The 24,148-nt window shown below is 36.5% G+C and overlaps 1 protein-coding gene and 1 pseudogene across 4 annotated transcripts in view; one reads left to right on the plus strand and one right to left on the minus strand.

The window, feature by feature from the left end:
- Positions 1-24,148, minus strand: part of Diaph3 (diaphanous related formin 3) — a 460,724-nt gene that overhangs the window by 432,037 nt on the left and 4,539 nt on the right. Inside the window, exon 2 of one of the 4 annotated variants that reach the window (XM_077792728.1) lies at positions 3,228-3,260. The exons of the other annotated variants lie outside the window; for them this stretch is intronic. Within the exon in view, the coding sequence (XP_077648854.1) occupies positions 3,228-3,260 (33 nt within the window). The remainder of the gene's footprint in view (positions 1-3,227; positions 3,261-24,148) is intronic. 4 annotated transcript variants of the gene reach the window in all.
- LOC113199368 (oxysterol-binding protein-related protein 9-like) lies at positions 399-7,814 on the plus strand (annotated as a pseudogene).

The following is a 24,148-nucleotide window of genomic DNA, read 5'->3' on the forward strand; positions in this document are numbered from 1 at the left end:
CCAGTGGCAAATGCTTCCCTGAGCTCTAACACACCATAAATAGTTTAAAGAGTCCTCAAAATATCCATCTACCCTTTCCCTTCTCACAGCTTCACATTGATCTACAGCACACATCTCCTGTAAGGCTCAGCTGCAAATGTGTCACACTACCTCTCTGTCATATATCAGAAAATGTTTGTAAAATAGAGTAAAAAGGGACAGAACTGAGAGCAGCAGTTCAATACACTTCTGCCTAAATGCAACTCATCAAACCCCTATGAGGAAGGGAGAGATTAATCCTGCCTCAATACAAATAAAGGAACACGAAAATAATGGATCTGTAAAGGTCACAGAGCTATGTAGTAGAGAAGTCTGTCTCTCAACAAGACTCTTCTGATTCTAAATCCAACACTCTTTCCACACACTCTATGTCAGTTAACAGCAAGTAAGGAAGAATCTACTCTTTGGTATCTCTAGTCCAAAATGGCTATGCTTATTTTCAGACCTCTGGGACAATGGACCCAGCTGCCATAACTGGACGACCTGCTTGATCTTACTGTGGAGACAAGCTAAAGACAAGACCAGAAAAGAACAGCAAGAATGAGAAGATTACCATTAATCAGGGACAAGAAGTGGGAGGGAATGGGAGAGAGAAGGGGAATTCCATGGAAATGGAAGGAGACCCTCATGGTTACACAAAATTACATATAAGAGGATGTGAGGGGAAAGGGGAAAAAAAAACAAGAGAGAGAAATGAATTACAGTAGATGGGGTAGAGAGAGAAGATGGGAGGGGAGAGGATGGAAGGGGGGATAGGAAGGGGATAGGAAAGGCAGCAAAATACAGCAGACACTAGTATGGCAGTATGTATAAACGTGGATGTGTAACCAATGTGATTCTGCAATCTGTACATGTGGTAAAAATGGGAGTTCATGACCCATTTGAATCAAATGTATGAAATATGACATGTCAAGAGCATTGTAATGCTTTGAACAACCAATAAAAAAAAAAAGAATGAGGAGACAGCAGTTCAGTCATCAAGTCCACGTGAAGATGGCCAAGGAGGAATTCAGAAGAGAAGGTCATTCATGCACCTAAGATGAAAGCAGGGCAAGGCAGCAGTCACCACCAGGTAGGCAGGTGGTCAGAAAGACTGGCAGGAGGTCCTCAAAAACAAACACTGAAATGTTTACTAGTGCCAGACAACATGCTGGCTGCTGGAAATATTAACACCACAATGTCCCTGCCTTCAAAGGTTTAAACTAGTGAAAAAGTCAGATAAATGATGAAGTGCTAAAACTATCCACTAGGTGCTCAAAGTGTGGACCCTACCAAGGGCAGTTGCAAGAAGGAGGGTAATGGTAAGGAGTAGTAACAGGATGGAGATAGACTTAACAAAGGCTCCACTGAGAATAAATCCACTTGTTCATATAAGATAGAGCAAGATGGTTTCTAGAATGGCCTGTTGTAGACTCCACCACCATGTATAATATGACTCCATTTATGTGAAATTTTCAAAACAGGCAAATGCATGGAGATGGGAAATAGACTAGTAGTTTCCTGAAGCTAAGGGAGCTGAGGGAAAATGAGGAGTATGAGCTCATTTTAAGGAATTAAGCTTTTTTTTGAGGATGATGAAAATGTTCTACAGTTGATTGTAGTAGTGGTTAGATTTCTCTTGCACATATACTAAGAACTAAATTAAATACTTTTAGTGGGTGAAATGAATGCTATATATATCAATAAAGCTGTGATAAATCTATCATCGTATGGTTCTGTGTTCTTATAAAAATTCATGCAAAAATTGCAACTGGTTATTATTGCCCTAAGAAGTCATTTGAGACTGGGATAAGTTAGCACAGTAAGTGTACAGGACTTGGAGCTGCCTGGAACATCTCTCTTTCAAGGTGAGAAATAATTATGTAGACTACATAAGTGTTCCATATAACTATTGTCTTTTTTTGAGAGAGAAGGGGAGAGAGAGAATTTTTGTATATGGACACAACACAATGCCTTTATTTTTACGTGGTGCTGAGAATCAAACCCAGGTCATGCCCGTGCTAGGCGGGCGCTCTACCACTGAGCCACAATCCCAGCCCATCACTATTGCTTTTTAAATACTAATGCAATCACACAGCATTTTTCAGTCAACAATGGACTACATATACAGTGGTATACATCATACAGACTAAATGTGTAATAAGCTATACCACCTAGGTTGTGTACATAACATTCTATGATGCTCACACAACGAAATTACCTAATAATACACTTCTCAGAACACATTCTTGTTGTTAAGCAAAAATAACTATATGTGAACTACATGTGAACAAATGTTATACTAAATAATTTTCACAAATATCCTTTTCTTAGATACTATTTAGAGGGAAACAAACATTCTAATTTTTTAAATCATTTGTATCAAGGTCTATGTCTCATTCACCTTTACATGTGTACCTTACCCAGGTGCCAAAGACATCACTTTGGATATCAGAGGAGCTAACATTTTGAGTGCTTAGTATGATGTAGTCACTCTACTTCATGCTTAATACATAGTGAAGCTGAATTCACACACCTGGTCAAAGGAGTGCTGTGCTTTTCCCTCTATGTCATGCTTACATAACTGTGATATTATTGCTTATTTGGGCTTTGTTCTTTTTGTATTTCTTTACCATTAACCATGAATTACACTAGAAAATGAATTTCTCAGAAAAACTTAGCTAAATATGCTAATATTTGTATTACAAGTATCTGCAATGTTGCTTTAAGGTATTAAGTACCCATGAGAGACTATTATTAACAACATGAAGAACACACATATTAAGGATATGTCTGGATTTCATTTATAAACAAAATTTCTAAAATATATGCATATTTTAGTCTGCTTTACTTTAATTAGCAACTACATATTTCTGAAAAGCTGACACATCTCAAGTGATTTTTTTCCTACCTCTTTTGGAAGTGTGCAATTCATCCCCAAAGAATGACAGCTGATTTGAATGATTCAAAGCTGACTAACAATTTGTAATTAAACAAATTTTTTAAATTAACATATTGACTATTCCCTTTCTCAATTAAAGGCAACAACTTTATGTGTTTTGTCAGTAATCCCTCTTATTTTAGCACTATAAACAGTAAATTCCCAATGCATCAGTTTTTAGCAATTCCAAAGGAGTTAACACACATACCATGAGAATTACATGGTTAATTAAAATTCATGACAAAAGAAATGTTGAGGATAACCTTACCATATCATCCGTCAGTGTTCTAATATTTAAATGCTGCAAATGAAAAAAAAAAATCAATGAGTAATTTATAACAGCTTTTTTATTTTAGTTAATAGATGACATTTGAAATTCTACAATACTAACTTGAAGGTAATTAAGTTCCTGACAGTCTAACAAAAATGCATTATATACTGTTTTAATCTCTCTCTCAAAAAAGATGAACAAAAGTTACTATGCACATAGTAGTTTCAAACATTTGTTAAAAATTCTTGGATTTGTGAACATCGCAAATTAGCAACCTGTGGTACAATAAATATATTTTCCCAATTATATTAATTACCTTTAAATATACAGACTTAAAACATGGTGGAAATAAAGATTTAAATATGATTTTCAGAAATTTTCATATTATAGAACAGTAAAACTTTTAATTTACCATTAGTATGCAGCATAATAGATAATGAAGTACTTTGCTGGCTTAATTAACTTAAACAATTCTAGTAACAAAAAAGAATGTGCTGGAATGACTATTTGCATCTTTAGCATCAGTTTTGATTTATCACCATGGGTGAGAGTAGAAACTTTTCAATTTCATTGCTAGCTTTTTTGAGAACCCTTTTGCGGATTTTCTTGCTAGACAAACATAAGACCACTTTAGATAGTGAATAAATTAGTTTCCCACAAAGCACAATTCAAAATAAAAAATATATATATATTTAGGAAAAAAATCTGTTTTCTAAATCTGGGAGTAGGGAAAAATTTTATATTTGAGTAGCTGAACTCAATTGTCCTTCCTCTTATTCATTGGAGCATCAGATCTCTCAAAGAGCAGAAAAAGGGTCCAATATTTTCTAAATGGGAAAATCAGATCTATTCCTTTATAATTCTAAAAGAACAAGAGTTAACAATCATCATCTAACACAGTAAGTGGCATATAGTTATTCAAATTCAACATTTATGAAATGGAATGAAATTTGTCATTCATGTTTGTACACTGAAGTATTTCTATGTTCATGACTCTACCTCAGTAATGAGCCAGATTAAAAATCTGTACAAGGGCTGGGGATGTGGCTCAAGTGGTAGCGCGCTCGCCTGGTATGCGTGCGACCCGGGTTCGATCCTCCTCAGCACCACATACCAACAAAGATGTTGTGTCCGCCGAGAACTGAAAAATAAATATTAAAAATTCTCTCTCTCTCTCTCTCTCTCTCTCTCCTCTCTCACTCTCTCTTTAAAAAAAAAATCTGTACAATGTAAATTACTACAAATTCTCTTTCATCAATATGTTCCTTCTTCAAATACAAAGGGAGAAAAGTAAGGGAAAGAACCTAAAATGAACTTTATATACACCAAAGAGAATGTACCAAATTAATAACATTAGCCACACCCACTCTGATATGGGAATAAAAAAGTAATAACATGGGACTGATTTTATGTGTCTAGTGCTGGGCTACAAAATTTCTTTTTTATCAATACTATTTTCAACCTTTGAAATGAACAAATATGCACAGTGGTCTTTCAGAGTGGGCTTGATTCTTAACAAGACTGGAGTTCTTAAGGCACTTACAGCCCATGTTACCCCAGAGACCATTATCACAATTAAACCCAAACCCACAGAACTCTCAAATTGGAAGTAAAAAACACCAACACAGAGGAAATGCCTGCTCAGGGCTCCCCTCCCTGCCTCTGCTTACATACTTACTGTATGTGCTGATAAAGGTTTCCAGCCCATTGCATTTGGTTAACTACATCTCTCTTGTTTTTCTACAATGGGAGGTTATCACCCCAATCACAACTTGTCAGTCCTAAAAGGGGTCATTTCAAGATCCTGTGACAAAAGGAAAGTACTTAAGTTCTAACAATAGTATGCCAATGGTCCTAATGCTTAAAAGGTAAAGTCAAGGAACTCAAGTATAAAGCTGAAGTTCTATTTAAAAGAGTATGCCACTGTAAAGTGAAAATATTTACACTAATGAAATATTCCCAAAGACCAATACAAATAAGTTGCTCCAGGAAAATGCCATTTGAAATTCTACAATTCTACAAAAAATGATGTTTAAAAAAAAGGGGGGGAGGAGACAATGAAAAAATTTCAAGAGAAATAATAATAGGTCCCATGCAAGATTTATGATGCAAAAACTGCATACAAGTCACAAATATGAAAACTACATAAAATCCAGATATAAACATCCAAGAGAGACATTTTTATACATCTTCAAAGACCTCAAATTGGGGATGAACCTCTGGCTGAGCTGCCTACAATGCCACCTGGGGATCTGGAGATCTGTTGGATGGGGTAGAAGAGGGGTGCTCAGGAGCAGGCCCCCACTCCCACTCCAGGAGGCACCAAAGATGATGGCCTTGGCAAATGGCTTTCTTGCTCACCGCTTGCAGTGAATAGACCCCAAGAGCCTGGTCCCCACCACTAAGTCCCCAGGGTCCCTGCTGCCTGCTCAGGCAAGGATGGAGGCACCAATGTCGTGCTCCCCCTGCCTCCTTCCAACAGCCCTCTGAAGGTTTAGATTCAGGATTTGTTCCTAAAGTCCAAGATTTTGACAAAAAACTGACAAAGGCAGATGCTTACCTACAAATCTTGATAGAGCAACTAAAACTTTTGGATGACAAGCTTCAAAACTGTAAAGATGATGAAGAGAGAAAGAAAACTGAAACTCTCACACAACAAATAACATGGTAGAATCAATTAAACACTGCACTGTGTTGCTGCAGATTGCTAAAAGTATTATTAATCCTGTAGATGCAATATCTACCTAGTCCCTTGGAACCTGTGATCAGCACAATGCCTTCCCAGACTGTCTTACCTCAAGAACCAGCTCAGTTTTGTATGTCAGAGCAGTGGCCATCTTCCCTACCTATTGGACCTGTATTAGCTACCTTGGGACATCATCAGACTCCAACACCAAATAGTACAGGCAGTGGGCATTCACTACTAGCAGTCTGACTTCTCCAAGTCATGTCAACTTGTCTCCAAATACAGTCCCAGAGTTCTCTTACTCTAGCAATGTAGATGAATTCTGTGATGCTGATGAATTCCTTCAGAGTGGCTCATCCCCGAAGAACGTAATAGATTCTTCTGGATCTGCCTTAATCTTGACACACAGCAGTTCAGGAAATAGTCTAAAGCGCCCAGATACCACAGAATCACAGAATTCTTCCATGTCCAATGCACAAGTGATGCTGACCTTTTTGGTTCACATGATGACAGAGATGATGAGGAGGAGGCAGGGTCAGTGGAGGAGTACAAGAGTGTTATCATGCACCTCTTGTCACAGGTTAGGCTCAGAATGGATCTTACTAAGGTAGTTCTTCCAACATTTATTCATTTTTTTAATATTTTTTAGTTGTTGATGAACCTTTATTTATTTGTATGTGGTGCTGAGAATCAAACCCAGTGCCTCACACATGCTAGGCAAGCGCTCTTCCACAGAGCTAACAATTCTAGCCCCCAATATTCATTCTTGAAAAAAGATCTATTTTAGAAATGTATGCAGACTTTTTTGCACATCCGGATCATAAAGATCATAGGGATCGAATCATTCAGACTGTGAAATGATACCTCTCAGCCTTTCATGCATGAAGGAAAGTATCAGTAACCAAAAGCCATACAATCCCATTTTGGGTGAGATCTTTCAGTGTCACTGTACATTACCAAATGACACCAAAGAGAACACAAGGCTAGTTTCAGAAAGGCCATTTCTTTAGGTTTCCAATAATAGTGTAACATTCAGGTTTCCCATCATCCACCATTTCAGTCTATTATGCTGAATGTTTTAATAAGAAAATCCAATTCGATGCTCATATCTGGACTAAATCAAAATTCCTTGGGAGGTTAACTGGGGTGCACAACAGAAGGCAAAGATGTGTCTCATGTTTAGACTACGATGAACATTACATTCTCACATTCCCCAACAATTATGGAAGGTCTATCCTCACAGTCCCTCGATGGAACTAGGAGGAGAATGCAATATTAATTGTACCAAAACAGTTTATAGTACAAATATTGTCTTCCACACTAAACCTTTCTATTTCTATGGAGGCAAGAAACACAGATTTACTGCTGAGATTTTTTTCTCCAAATGACAGGAAGTATTTTTGCTCGATCAAAGGGGAATGGAATAGTATAATGTGTATAAAATATGCAACATGGGAAAATACAGAGGTTGCCTATAATCAAGAAGAAAGTGAGTAAGTTGAAAGATCAGAATAAGTATGAGTCCTGCTGCCTTTAGAAGGATGTTACTTTCATGGGCTGGGGCTGGGGCTCGGGCTCAGCGGTTGAGGCTCGCCTACCATGCGTGAGGCACTGGGTTCAATCCTCAGCACCACATAAAATCAAATGAAGATATTGTGTCCACCTATAACTAAAAAATAAATATTAAAAAAAGAAGGATGTCACTTTCAATTTAAAAATCAGAGACATTGATGTAGCAATTGAAGCAAAGTACAAACTTGAAGAAAGGCAAAGAGCAGAAACCCAAGGAAGGAAGGAAGAAGAAAATTTAGTGGGAGTCAAGGTTATTCTATGAAGATGGAGAATGCTGGGTTTATGATGAACCATTACTGAAACATCTTGTTGCTATGAAGCATTAGGTTGGGAAACACAAAAGGTTACACCCAATGACCAAGGCAAATTGTCCTAATGAAGCAACAGTCTTCCTTTGGGTGAACCTATCATTCCCTTCTTATTACAGTGGTTCCTACGTCAGGGATACTGGACTTTCTGGCGCAGATAAAAAAATAAAGCTGGAAAAGCTTCCCTTTGTCTACAGCAGTTCAGATTTTGACTTCACTCCTGAGAAAACTTTAGTAGGTTTTGAAAAAAGATATTTGCTCCTTTTCCAAACTCCATGCTTTAAAAAGTTTCACACTCTGCACTCTAGTTCTGCTTTTATGACATAGTTCATATGATCTTTTGGGTTCTATCTAAACAAATATACACACACAAAAATATACCTGATGGCAGATTTTTCAGAAATATTCCATCTATTGTAAATACTGGTTCCTCAGAGTTGTTTTAAAAAATTAGTGCAATGTATTAAAATCAAGTGTTAGGCAATTTCATGGTTTCACCTATAATAACTTTATTTTGGAAATGAACTATTATTAAATTGTATCTAAACCTGGATTACAGTTGAATTATACTCAGTGCTTCTTAAGGCTTCATAATTTCTCCAACTTTAAGGGGAAAAGAAAACCCTCAAATTGGATCATCTTTTAAATTAGAATTGTACTCACAATTTTCTGAACCAAGCAGTCACTCCTGTGTAAAAACAAAGCAACATAAGGCTCCATTTTTGTCACAGTTCAGGTTTATTTGTTTTAATTCTTAAACTATCTTACTGTGGGTCAAACCTCTAAGGGGATTCAATTAATTTGCTAAAGGCTTAATCAGTTTCTCAAGACTATATTGGCACATGGAACTCCAGTTACAACTTAAGAGTATTGCACATGATATTTCACACACACACACACAAAAAATGTGATGAATCCCAGCAGAATATAATCTAGGGGTAGTTAACAAAGAAAAAGAAAACTCAAAGGGATGTAGGTGTGAGAAGTATAACAGTCTAAGGAAAAGAAAACAAGAAGCTAAGGTCAAGTTCATTATTCCTTGTCTTCTGGAAAATCCTTACCTATCGATTCTCACTGCCAACAGGAGAAGTCAGTAGGCCAGGAAATGTCAGCAAATTCAAGGATCCAAGACAGAACTGAAGGTATTGATTAACAGCAGCTAGAAAGTTAATCTGAGAAATTTGTTTCTATGTCAAAACAGAATACTTTTCAAGATTTAGCTGTCTGAAGAATAAAACCCACGTAGTTGCTTACACACAAGCAATCTTAAAGAAACCGAGCCCTGGGTCTACGGCTTCTGGTAGTTTTGGGCCCCCAAGTAGAAGAGGAGTGGGAATCAGCTAAGGTGATCAGGGAAGGGGTGGGGCCCAGCAGAAAAAGGATAGTAGGGAGAGAGAGGAAGCCTAGAAATGAAGGGGATTCTGGACCAAAGGTTGTAGGGGACAGAGTCACTCTGGTGATTGATGCTGAGGCTCAACCAGGGAGAAACCAGCCAAGACCTTCCTAAACTCAGAGGAGACTCAACTGGCCTAGAAGCTTCATCTCTGCTGGAGAGAGAAGAGTGGCTGGCAACACCTATCTCACTACTGGTCGGAGTTCTTAGAACTTCAGCTATCAAAATAGGCAGAATTTTCCTTGATCATATTGGTGATATCCATTTATTTTCTTGTGCAACCTGTGACACAATCCTAATCAACAGCTCAGAATTCATCTCCACTCTGTTCATGAAGGTGCCACTGGTAGAGTAGTTTTTTGTTTTATTTTGTTTTGTTTTGTTTTGTTAACAAGGTAGTTAACTTGCAGTACAATGAAGTTCAAGATAGGGTCATGCTCACTGGCCACCACATGGTTCGAGATGTGAGCTGCAAAAACTTCGGTATCATGCTACTATTAATTTTTTCTCCTATGTTTACATCTTGAGGCAGAAGAATCTCTCTGCAGCTACATGGTAGATTAGGTGAGAAAAAAATTATCTGGGCTACTAGAGCAAAAATGCATGTTTTATGTAAATTTTGAATGGAGAATATGTTAAGAGCATGATTTTTAAACTTATTTGGGGTTCATTTTCAAATGTAAAAAAAAAAAAAAGTTATTTCACTTGATATGCTAGCCTCAGAGAAGAGATCCAGTACCTGTGCCCAGTGCTAAAGGTTCAGTGTTAGCATGGCTTCTGCTGGCCAATGTGCCATATTCTTTTTGGAGCTGATAAACTGCATCAAAGCCCATTCTTCCTTGTCTTGACCCAAAGATGTCACCATTCCTAGTTGTCACCACATAACATGTTGATTGGACACTTTTTCTAAAAAGGGGTAGAACTGCTTAGTTCTCTTTTACAACTTAAGCAAGTAATATAAATAATAGTTTGGGGGACCACTAAAAAATATGCTAGTCTGAATAGATCTAAGCAGTAGTAATTTCCCCTAAAGTCTATAATGTCCAATAAGTCTACTTCAAACATGAAGGAGAAAGAAACAAGCACTTACAAGCAATTACTTAGTGAAGAAGCATAAAGGATATATCAAGTGGCAGCCTTCTGTAGAATGTTTTAATGTTAATGTAAATTCTATATTGATGAACTTGAATTTAGTATTATCTCAAGGTCCTGCTTGTTTGGCTTATATACAAATAAAATGAAGACCATTTATTAAGTTGAAATGATGAGGAGGAACAAGAGAATGATCAACATAAAATCTTCAGACAATTCTGTGTGGTTTTGGCTTTTTGTGATTTAAAACTGTGAGGCTAACATCCTTAATTTAAGAAAGAAAAAAAAACTATTGCTTTTATACTGGTACTTGAGGTACTGTTTAAATGTCTGGTTAACCAAGACACTTGAAATGAACTACATCTATTTTATAGCCATCAGCAATGGTCTTTACTATCTTCAATTGGAAAAAATAGGAACTGCACACATCAATCCAGTTCATGAGTTACATTTGCTGACAGCCACTCCAATAAGGAAAATGTCATAATTATTAATGGAAGCTACCAGGAACACCTTTAAAAATAATAATCTTATAGCAACTTTTTAGGGTTATTTTGCCCACAAAGACGAAAAAGCTAAGAACATATAGCTTTAGACATATTAATGTGACTTTGTGACATTTAGTTATGTTACCTGGCCTATAACTCCACAGGTGCTATTAATGCTTTATGGCACTGGGATACAATAAAATGGTGATATTAAAATACAGACAATTCTATCCATGGAACCACTGGGATGTGGTTAAGGTGTGTTACTAACTAAAGGACATTGGGGCCCTTTTCCTAAGTCAGAAACTCACCCTTCTACCTGTGGTCCTACGCTCAACTTGCTAATTCTATTTTCTCCCTAAAAGTAAGAAGCACCACATATAGATGGGTAACAATGTTTTCTGCTAATGACAATTCCTAGGACGAATGGTCAAAAGGGTCACTGTGGAATTCAAAGAGAAAAAAAGAGCCTTTATAGATTTTTCTTCAAAAGATAGGATGGGGAGGGGGGACCTCGGGTAGAAACAGTGAACACAGGTCTCTATATTCCCATTTAAGCAATGCATCAAAACTTTTTATTGAAGACAGTGTACACTGTCAAAAAATAGATTTAGAGCCTTCAGAGCACTGTGCTAAATGATACTGTGAATATCCAGAGGTATGAAGACAAAGTTACTCCCCTATCAACTTAGTTTTCAAGTAAATAACAAAGACAGATAAATTACGTAATATACAAAGAAGCATACAAACCCTGGCATACAAACCCCTGAGGCCAATACATGCAATGAAAAAGCTATTGCCCCAGATTTTCTGCAAGTTTTAATGTTTTCTTTCATTGGTTAGCACACGTGAACTACCAGGTCAGTGAAGCAAAAGATCTGTCCACTGATATTATTAGGAACACAACAGCCACCAAGTGTCAACCTCATGGGCTTAGATTAATTTGTCATTGTCATCACACGATGATATTTTAAAATAATTTGCCAGATACAATTTAATTCAATTGTTTGCATCATTTAACTGGGTTGTTAGGAGGGATTTCCAATAGGAGGGAAATCTGCAAAAGGAAGAGGCCTCAAAACACACCTGATTCAGGTACAATTTTCATAAACCAATACCCTCTAGAACAATTAGTTTTGTTTTTCAGTGTGAACAAAAATAACACTTACTTTGAAAGACCCTGAGCTCCCCAAATTCTGATTCAGCAGGCCTAGGTGGGACTCAGGAACTCACTCTGGTACTCCTAGTGAACCACACCTAGGACCACATGAAAAATTTGTTCCACACTCCACCTCTGTCAGCCATTAAACATTTCCTCAGACTGCTCATATATAAATTCCTCATCATATGGCTTACTTTAAAAGACAGATGTCCCTGAGACAAGTCATGTGAAGGGTATAGATAAGAAGTACAACAGGATTTCAAAGAAGACAAGGAAATGGTATATTTAGGCTAGGCTTTACTGCCAAGAAAAGACAGGCAGCAGTTAGTTCAAGAGAATTCAACAAGCTTCTGGTATGTAGGAAGAATTATCAGGTGCGTCATTTATTCAAGAGATCTATTTCTAATAATCTCATAAATATATATTTAGTACCTAACTATTGAAGATTACTCATATCAAAGCATGATATAACACTATTTGATTAACAAAGCAAATGACAGGTAATTGGTACAACAAAGTTAAACTTGAAGGGGAAGAAAGGATCTGTCTTTTCCTAATCATGATCTGGGATTGATGATATGGAAAAGTGCTATTTGCATTTTTTAAGTCCAAACCATTTCTTTTCACCAATAACTTATGAATACATACTTGAACCTGGTAACTTCTGGTCCAAACACCTGTGTTTAGCTTAATGTCAACACCAATTATAAAGATCATAAAAATGTAATCTACTCCACTTCTAATCACAACACTAAACATACCTCTAAAATCTAAGGGTCATCTCCCAGGTAACTACAAAACACATTGATGTGAAAATGCTCTTCAAGGGCCCTGGATTTAACATCTCAGAAAGATCCAAAAATAACACTGAAGCTTTCCTACCCCTTAGGACAAGAGTGGAGCTGGCTCTTTGAGAACAAAGAAAAACTTTCAAGTTGACTGGCTCTTTATGTGGTTAGAGGTGCTTTTTTAGTCTGTGTGGAGAAAAAAAAGTGAAATGTTAGGAACAGGTGAGAATTCAGAAAAGCTCTTCAGACTCTTTTAATCATTCATTCAAAACTATAATTCTGCCTCCCTCAGAAAGACAATCACCATGCACTAATCCAGGCTTCTTTACTGTGACACACAGAGGAATCCACATCTCCCTCCTCCATAATCACGATTATGTGAAAGGAAACTTGTCAGTAAAGACAGCATTCAGGCACAGGGGCACATACCAGTAATTCAAGCTACTCAAGAGGCTGAGGCAGGAGGACTGCAAGTTCAAGGCAACTTAGGGAGACCCTGTATAAAAATAAATAATAATACATAAAAGGCTGGGGATTGTAGCACAGTGATAGAGTGCCCATAGTTCAATCCCCAGTACCATTTTAAAAAAGAAAAAGACAAGCTTTCAAAAGAAGGCATCATTCAAGTGTCCACAGGAGAGAAACATGTATTCTAATAAGAATACAACAAAGTTTTCAAGGGATCAGAAGGTTGCATCACACCTTCTAGGAAAGAACCACCTCTCTAGAAATGCTAATTAACAAATTTTTCTTGGAACTCTCCCCTAGCTTATGCATCACAGTGGCTGGGCATCTAACAAGTTACCTTACTATCAGATCAAAAATTATTCTACAATATATCCAGAAAAATGCAATTAAAATCTTTGAATCACTTTAAAAGTGGGTCCAGTTTTAGGGTAAGAGAATCCACCTCATCCAGAGAATGCTAGAAAGCAAGTATTTGCCATAAAGAGAATTATGCTGGTTGCAGAGCTCCCAGAATCAAAACAAAATTTGTGAGAACAAATTTCTCATACTCTTTGAGTAATTCTACTTCTAGAATCCACACTTAAGAAATAAGAAACACAATTCAAGGTTCATATATAAATATGTATCCCTACAGCATTACTTTAAGGAGCTAGAATTGTAATGAACCTTAAATTTCCCAAAAGATGGGATAAATTAAATAAATCCTAGTGTGACTGCACAAAAGGCTTGCTCTTCCCACAACACAACAAAAATCATGAGGTAAGGCAGTGGGAAAGAAGTTTATTAGAATGAACTAGAAAATCAGAAGGTGGCAGGGATTCTCACCCCTAGGGCTAAATTGACAGGAAGCTAATAGGAGATGGATGACCCCAGAAAGGCAGGCACCTTATCACAGGTATAGGTTTATGGCTCAATGACACAAATCTGATCTTAATTGCCTAGTCACAAGATGTTTGAGTTCTACAGATCAAGAACAATGAAGACTACTTCCTCGCACTATTCTTATAACTGATTAGTTTGTCCAAGTGCAGTTCCTGACATTATTACACCACCAGCAGGTTAGAGGAAAAAGCTTCCAGAGGCCCTCTTGATGTCCACCAGACTCATGATAATGAAGGAAAACATAGTTCACCTGATTATTGTGAAAGACAAGGGTCAGGTAAGGTTATGTAGGAAGTCAGGCTGGAGATCTGGTCTCAATGCTTGATTTCAATAGTCCTGCCATAATGGACTATAATGACATAGCAAAATGCTTACAATATTACATGAAAAAAAATGTTGCACTTAAAATAGCATATGCAATATAATTCCAACTATATATTAATATACACATTTATAGAAAAAATAAAACAGGAACAATTGCTAATTTTATATAACTAGGTTGTGGAATTTGGGACTTTTATAATAATTTCATACATTTTCCCAGTCTTACACAATACTTGCATTTATTTTTACAATAAGAAATGCTTTTTTAAAGTTACTGTGGATAATACTTTTCGTACTGAACAGAAAATATAAATTAGTTCCTTTTCAAACAAAAATATATTAGTAAAAAGTGAAAAAGAATACTGTTGAGTACAGACTTAAATAGGCTGAGTTTTTAGTGCACATTTTCAAGTATTTCAGAATATATTAAGCACAATATTCATTTGTTTTCTAATTCACATATATAAATTAACCAATCTCAAAAGGGTCCTTGGTTCTGTGAATTATTGATGTTGTCACCTGCTAGAGACTTAATTCCAAGAAAAATATACGAATCACTACATCACAAGCACAAATCCTTTTGACACAAATTCAATTTCTGTGGCAACAATAATATATTGACTTAGTTTTATTTTTCTATTTTATGACACTTACTAATGGTGGAGATAAAAGAAATCTATCATCTTTCTTTATTGTAAATGTAAATGATATCATGCCATCTTGAGAAAGTTAAGGTAAATATCATTCACCACTTTCATTACCACTTGATAATCCCCTAATGTAAATAAGCACATAATGCCAAAATATAAGGGGAAAAAAAGACAGGAGTTTTCAAGCAAGACCTATTTCATAATCCTAATTTTTTTCCTACTACATAATATAATTAGGCTGCCAACATGTGAAAGACATTATATTAAATACGAAGAATATCTAGTCTCTAACCCTGGGAGCTTAACCAAAATGCAAGACAATGGAATAAGCACCATAACAAGGCATTTTATTGTGATTGAAAGACTCTACCTGCTAATTACCTATGCTTAAATACATGCTAATTAACATGCAAACATTACAGTAATGATCTAAGACCAAAGTCAATTTTTGAGCCATGATTCAGATAAAACTTGTAAAACAGAATCCATTCTTCTTACAGATTAAGAGATTCCTAAAATATCCATTTGTGCAAACATTAAACATTACTATATTCTTGACAAGGCAAACATCCATAAATAAAACACATATCTGTCCTAGAGGAACTTTCTATTGAAAAACAGGTAATAAACACAAGTAACACAAATAAATATACAGAGGATACTGGAAGGTGATGAATACTCTTGATAAAAATGAAAACTGGTATAGACTAAGGGAAGCCTGGAATTTAGGGTGAAAGGGTTTTCAGGTGGGAACTGGGGTAGGCCTAGGTTTTACTGAGAAAGTGGCATTGAGCAAAGAGTTGCTAGTAAGCTAAAGAGTTAGCTCTGTGGATTTTCGGGGTGGGGAGACAGGGGATGGAGGTGGGTAGGTAGATAGAAAGAACAGCCAGAAGAAAGCTATTAGGAAGGAGCTGCCTGGTTCAAGGAAAAAACGATACCATTGTAGCTCCCGAAGTACAAAATAAAGTCAGGAGAAGAGACAGACTCTTTCCAGACCAATTTAAGAATATGGGGTTTTATTCTTCTAACTGAATAGTCACATATTTTCTAAGTACAAAAAATATTTTATTAATTACCAACTTAAACAGTATGTAATGTCAAACCAGCTCATTAAACAATTACATGATGGAAGAGAGAAAGATCTGTACTCAAACAATCATTTACTTCAAAGCTCTTTAAGTGGCTTGTTTGATTGTGCTGCCCGCAGTCATTACTAGAAGGTATGTATTAGAAATATTCCCCAAACACTGAGAGCCAGTATTCAATTTTGGGACAAACAGTTATTTCTGTTAACTAGTTTTTAACATAGAATTAGTCTGAGGAGTGGAGGGAATACCCAAATTTGTTTAGAGAAAGGAGGATTAGAAACAACTGATTTACAACCCTTTAAACATAATCTGAGGACCCTCAGAACTTTGAGCATCATCCCTGAGAAGTCCCCATTCAGAGGACTGCATACAGCATAGTTCTTCAAGTCATATCTAAGCTGGGCCTCAGGGACCCTTGCAGAAAGTCAGGCACCAGCCTTGGATGCCCCTCCTCCAGGCTCCTTTGATGGAGGACCCCTCTCCTTCCTGCAGTTGCTAATCCCTGGATTACCTCAGTATCTCCAAATTGCCCTGCCCCTTTCAACATTTCTGAAAGTGACCCCCACATTAAATCAACCTACTACGGTTCAAATTTCTTCTCTGGGCCAGACTGAGACAGTGCCCCACTCCCATCCCTATCTGAAGAGCCAGACTGCTTCTGTTGCCCTACAAGTCCTCCCACTTACCCTTCAAACACTGCCACCTTCAGGAAGGTTCTCCAACTTCCCATATCAAGTGTGCCTCTCCTAAGAGCCTTTTAAGGTGTGGCAAAAGCACTTATTGATCAGAAACAGCCAGTAGAGTTCTAGGATCAATCTCAACTGAATTGGAATTTGGCTCTGATAGCCAGAGAGAAAGAGAGAGAGAGATAAAGTGGGGAGGCTTGGTAGGAAAGACTTAACAGAGAAGGCCATGCAAAGTACACTACTCCGGGGCTGAGAAGGCTCTTATCAGACTTTTCCCTTCCTTCCCACTAAGATCCCCACAAGCATCACCTGGTTCCAGTGATCATGCAGTTTTATGTTTGTCTCATTTTTTTCTTTTTTTTTTAATCCCTGCACCTACCATAGAACATGGAACATTGTAGTCCAGTGGTGATTTTCAATCTGACTTCACATGAGAATCACCTAGGAGTGTTTCTTTCCTGATATACAGATGCCTGACTAACTCACCAGACCAACTGCATCAGAATACCCATATCCAGGCTTGCCCTGGATAATCCTAAAGCTCTATCTGTGACTCTAAGGAACAGAACCACCAGGGTTAAGGACTACTAAATCAGGGAAACTTGTAAGCAGAATCTTCTAAGACTATCATTAAGGAATATCCAAAGATGACACATATAGCTATGGTAGACACCTATTGATTTTTCTGCCTTGTGCATGACATCCCTTGAGTGCCTATGTTGTAAGTATGGGCCCAACAGTCCGGACTGCTCTTTGTGTGCCAGCCCTGGCCACTGTTGAACACGAGGTAGAATATAAACCCAAACAGAGCCAGTCAAATCCTTACTCTCCTAGAAACCTGGAATTGATTTTCAGAGACAAAAATCAGAATCTACTCTAGCACAGACCAAGGGTATATATGTATATCTGAAATTTCAAGGCTTCAAACTTGGCAGGATGAAGTTATCAGCACTGGAACCCATATTATGCAGAGATACAACAATGAATCAAATGCCTAGAGGGAGCAAAAAGAGAATGGAAACAGGGAGGTGGGAGGGAGAAAGAATACACAGTACTGGCTACCAGCTTTCAGTTCCTGGTTCTAGTCCCACATGAGGGCAGGCTACATTAACATTAGTTCCCCCCTTTGTTTTTTTAAAGTTGCTTCCTCAAATAAGGTTGCTTCCTCATGATAAAAATATAGTTGGTTAATAGTTCTTATTTTGTAATTTCTCATACTTTTTTAAAGTACCATAAACCTTATTACCATAAGCCACAAAAATAACCGTGTTCTAACATGTTTCTAAAAAGTCCAAAATTAATTATAAGTCAATAACTAATAAAATTTAACTGTTAATGTATTGATAAAGTTTGAACTTTTAAGGACTAAATTATCACTAAGTTTTCTTGCATAATTTCATTAGTAACTTCTATTACTATCCTCTAAATTATTTTATTACTTAAAATGAGTGAAAAAGATTGCATATTTACAAAGTTAACATCTGAAAAAGTGAGAAAAAGAACATTATACCAACTCTTACATTTACTTCCAGTATTATCCATAAAATGGGTTATATTTATATTTCTTTTAGAACCATTCACCAAGATATAGTAATTGAACAAACAGGCTACCAGAGGACTACTGCTTTTTCTTTTATAATGGAAAACATTCAAGGACTCTAAGAGCACGGAGACTAAAGAGAGTGAGGTATTCCTGGTGGAATGGGGCTAGGTCAAGAGCAGTGGTGAAGAGACAAACCTTAAATAAGAAAGCAGGCATTGCTTTGTGGATACTGGAAGAGAAAAGATGAAGAAACTGGATGAAGAAAAGATGAAGAGAAAAGATGCAGATATTTATGCCTACAGCAAGTTCAAGCAACAGGGGCCTTTATTTTGTCTCTGAACAAGAGATGAAGGTGATTACTGAGTCTGGGGTAACCATATCTAAGATCTTTTAAGTAAAAGCTGTGTATATCTTGTTTGGGGAAAAGTGGATGCTTAATACATACACAAAGGATATCATTAATAAGATACAAAAGAAAATAAGTGTCAGCATTGCCTCTGTGGGGGTGGCACCTTATCTGTGGTCTGGAATAGAAGGGAGGCTCAGTGAATTTCCTACTCTTATGCTGTTGGACTTCTTAAGATGTGCAGACATTACTTTTTCATTTAAAAAAAAAACAGTTATTTACAACAAAAGGGAATCAAGTCCATAGATAGGGTAAAGAGAGAGTGATAAAAGTTTAGCATAAATGCTAGTTAAAAGTCAGGGCTCTAGAGTTCACCTCCATCAGCCCTCACCCCTGCTGTGGCAGATACTGAAGTTCCCTAACCTCTCTCAGTTCCATCATTTGCAAGACAGGGGAAGTGAGAGTACCACTTTAAAGCCCCACAATGCAGTGATTAAAACAGCGCCTGCCCACTGAGAAAGCTCAAAGTATGTGGCTATTGTGATGATGATTATCTAACAGCATTCAGGACCCACAGTCCAAGGGCATCAGTTCACACAGCTGGGACAGATTCCACAAGGACACAGCAGCCCAGTTCAGCCAGAGAAGCCGCCACATTGCTCCAAGCTTGGAGATCTGAGGCAACGTGATAAGGCAGCCAAAGGTCATCTTATTTATTTATATTCTACCTTAGGTGAGGTTTGAGGAGGTGAGGAGTTTCAAGGCATCCTGGTTAAAAGGAAGCCCCAGGGTTACCTTTGTGGAGTGTGGGTTTAGTGTGTAGCAATGGTTGGTAATAGAAGACTAACAGTGAAAGACAGAGAGGCAAGGTCAAGAAGCTGGAGGCTGGGATGAAACAGAAAGCATGGGGATATGTCCAGGGACCAAATCTCTTGATGTCTCTCTCACGCCAATGAACAGAAGGGTCCCAGAACACAATCCCTGTGTCCAGCAGCAGGAAAAAGGTCAAAATGCCATTAATAACTGAGATCCTGTCACATCCCCTTCAAGATGACCACCTTAGAGAATTTTAAACAGCAGTGATGGGATCTACCCTACTTGAGGGTCCATCAAAGAATCACAAACATTAAACTAGTAAAAGCTGTCACATATTAACAGTTGGGCACTATGCCTAACCTATTGTCATACATATTAATTCAACTAACCCCACAAAAATCTATAAGCATAAATATTGATTATTTCCACTTAACAGATTGGACTACTGAGGTTCAGAGATTGATTAATTTGGCCAAGGATATATCTCCATAATGAATCCAGTCTGAGCCCCTTTCATCACTGTATTAATGGTGGGGTTCTAAAGCCACACTGCCAGGCCTAGTCCTTCAATGATCCAGATGTGTTTCTGGTAGTCTTCACACATCCTTGCCAACCAGCACTGGGATCTTTAATAAAAAAAGAAATGGACATTAAGGGTATATGTATAACATTTAAATCACTTTTGAATGAATTAATGAACCAAGCAGGATAAAGTTACAAGAGGAATGTGGCACTTAGCCAAGCATTCAGATTCCTATTATAAGCACAAGTCTAAACTAGCCACCACAGAAAGTGACTTCCAAAAGCTTTTATAAACATAAGCATAAAATAACTGAAAGAAAAAAAAAAATAACTGAAAGCAGGATCGGAACAACATATCAATAAGAAAAACCCTCAGAAGAGAGACTAAGGGACATCAGAGCCCAGTTTTAATTGAAGACAATGGCCTTTTATAAAGAAATGAAACTGTCACTTTGAATTTCTGAATGTAGATTATATATACTCCATTTTTCATGTTCGTTTCTCAAGTTGTCAATTTTTTCTTTAAAAATGAATTGTATTGTCATTATGAATAGAATTCCATCCAGGTTTTCAATAAACAAAAACAGTTTAATTCTGAAGTCCATAATTAATGTCACCAATGTTCAAATCTTTTATTTAAAAATGAATATTACAAAGTTTTTATTTTAGGACATCCAAATAAACAGCTCACCTTGGAAAAATGTAGCAATTAAGAGATAAACCCTGAATATCCTGATAGGATACTTTCCAATAAAACTGGCTAAATAACTGCAGAATCATGAATCTCACAAATAATCCATGTACTAAGGATTTCAAGAAATTCTACACTACAACTTTTGGTGAGCTGTGGTACTCAGGTTATTTAGTCATCATTAAACCATGACGGCATGACTTCAATCACAACTGCTTGGGTATACCCCAAGTCCCTCAACACACAGAGAGCTCTTATATGACATATCAAATCATCCTGGTGCCTCCTTCCTTTCCAGGAGTTATGACATGCATGATACTCAAAGATGAAGAGATTAGAAAGCTATTGGGTATTAATTCCATTTACTGATTTACTTCTAGGGTTTATAGATAGATGATAAAATACATATCCCTTTTAAAAAATTAAAATTAAAAAAATCCTGTAAGACTTCAAAGAAATGAATGACAAAGATTACAAGGAGATACAGTGATTTTTTAAAAAAGGAATTTCAATAGAATTTATGAATTTTCATTTCTTAGGCTTATTGGTGAGAATACAGCGTTTCCCCTTTCTATGATAAATAAAAATTCCAAAATGACACTGTTCAGGAAACAATGCACCCACAGCAACAGAAATTTAAATTTCAAGAGAAAAGTGTGTATAAAGGCTTTCTCAACATTTTCATACAATTTACTAAAAAACGTTTACATATAGCTGTCTTCTTCATAATAGTTCACTCCTACACCCATAGTCTTAAGTTAAGTCACATTTTAAAGCAGACCTCTACCAATCTGTGAGACTGTCTTTGGATTCATATCCCTAAGCTTTGGGATTTCATTTCCATTCCAGAATCAAGTTGAAAAAAAGAGAAAATAGCTAACATAAACATATTTTTCCACTATTAAATCCAATAATGGTGATTTCATTTCAGCAAAACATCATCATCAATCACATTAAATTAATGGTGGTGTTAATTTGAATTTTACTGGTTTTATAGTTTTGTTTTGGATTTTATATGTAAATCTATTTTAGATTTTTGATTATAAAAAAGCCATAAACATAAAGTCATACTTAGTTTTATATCTATAAATATATGAGTAACATTTTTATTATCATCCAAGTATAAACTGGAGTACCACAAGATTTTTTTTCTAAGACTGATTTTTTTTTCCTATGTAGGTTTCTTTTTTCCTAAGTTTCATTTATTTGCAAGTTTCACAGTTCAATGAACCCCATTTTACAAATTAAGAAGATACCCCTCAGAAGATTTTAGATACTTTCTCTGTCTATTCAGCCCTCAAGTCAGAATTCTACATCAACACAAATGTCACTTGATACGTGTGAAAATACCCCAGTTCTACCTCCACTATACTATGAGATAAAATCCTGGCTCAATTAAGATTTCCCAGTATCAGAAAGTTATTCACATATCAAATATATGCTCCCAGTGCCCTTACAATATAGGCAAAAATTGTACTGATATTTTACTACTATGACAACAAAATAGTAATCCTATAAATGGCAAATATTAACATATAGGTTACAGTGAGCCAAGTGCTATTCTAGCCACTGACACACTGACATGTTAACTTTTAATCTACATAATAGCCCCATTTTACACACAGGAAAGAGGCACAGTGAGAAGTTAAGCAATTGGGCAAGTTCACAAAGCTATTGTGACATAGCTGGATACAAGACCTGGGAATAATACAAGTCAAAGCCCTTAAATGTTATTCATAATGACCTCTTCTACAAGAAACTCTAAGAAAGAATGGCAATTGGTCTGTGAAAAATAAAATCTATGGCAAGCATTTCCAAATAGTTTTCACTAACTAGCAGTGATTTGAATGTTTCAGAATCAAAATTTAGCTTACTTAAACTCTTAAATTCTCCCCTAATAATAACCATTTGATTTGCTATTTGAGAAGAAATTAGTCCCAATGGTAAGGTATTTCAATGCCATCCTGCTGCTATTAAGAAAACTGTTACCTTTGTAGATCCTGTTCAAAGAAAGCCCATGCTTTGATCCTTAATATCCCATGAAGTAAAAGGTTATGCTTAATCTATATTTTATAGATCTAAAAGTCAAATTAGTGTCTGAGATAAACAAGAAAGAGTGTGATGGTAAGCATATTCTTTAGCATTCATTTCCTTCCTGGTTTAGAGGATACTATGTGCTGAGTTAAAGACAATTACATTAGTGTAATACGTAGCAGTTTTTTCTTGTATTATTCTGCAAGCATAAACAAGTTATATACATGTTAATTTACATTCTATATAAAAAGCCAATTTTAACTCCAATTTATAAGGCAATAAATATATAAAAATTCTAGGACACAGCAATAAAGTTATGCCATAAAGTAGAGTTAATTTCAGACAACAATAATAAAAGCATGACAAATTTTAGCATTCCACCAACTGCATAAAGGTGTTTCAGGTAACATCTGTTCAGAAGCAATTGCTACAAGATAGACTAGATGAGATGCAAGGTTTCACAGTATAATAAATGTATGTCAGTTTGCTTGCTTCATAATTAAAGACATGAGTCTTTTAAAAAAAGCAATTAAGCCCTGCTCTAAATCTGAGACAATCAGCCCTACCCCCACTCCTTTTTACCCTCAAAGATAGAGTAGTCCAGAAGTATTCAATACCATATATCATCTGTTTTTAGCATCTAAATGTACTCCCCACAGAAGTCACTTGACATATTCTTATGATAGATCATATGTTAAGATCAAAAAAATTGTTTTATTAGGAATAATAAATAGAAAAGAAAGTTGGGAAATTTCAGAGCAATTTCTTGAAAGAGTGGCCTAAATAAATGATTTTACCTTCATCAAAAGGTTACTATGTCTGAGATGTTTGGTAGAACTTCGGCATGCATAAAATCAGGGGCCTGTTGCCTTCAACTAAAAACACTCTCAATTCTTGACAAGTAACTCTAGGACAACTGAAAATGTCAGTTAAGCTGAGAATTAAAGTAAAGGAATAATTCTTTTTTAAATAGAGCATCTTCAGCTTCATCTTTTCTCAGCCTTAACTATAAAAATGATACACCACGCAAAAGCCAAATAAAGGTTTAGACTCTTATCCCAGTCATTTTTCATTTTTTATTGTATTTGGTTATCTTACATCTGCCCAAATTACAAACCTTCCAAAAAAATTCAAGTAATGCAAAGGAGAGAGTTAAACAAATCTGATGGTTCTCCTATAACCTTATAATGTGGTCATCCTGGAAACTATACTACCTGCTTAGTTTCCATGGCAGCTGTAACAAATTACCACAAATCTGAAGGTTCAAAATACTGAAAATTCATTCTCTCAGTTCTGGATGCCAGAAGTCCCAAATCAGTTTTCTGGGCCAAAATCAAGGTGTGGTTGGGACTGCTTGCTCTCTCTCTCTCTCTCTCTCT

Source organism: Urocitellus parryii, chromosome 2, assembly GCF_045843805.1.
Source record: "Urocitellus parryii isolate mUroPar1 chromosome 2, mUroPar1.hap1, whole genome shotgun sequence".
Classification (NCBI taxonomy): Eukaryota; Metazoa; Chordata; class Mammalia; order Rodentia; family Sciuridae; genus Urocitellus; species Urocitellus parryii.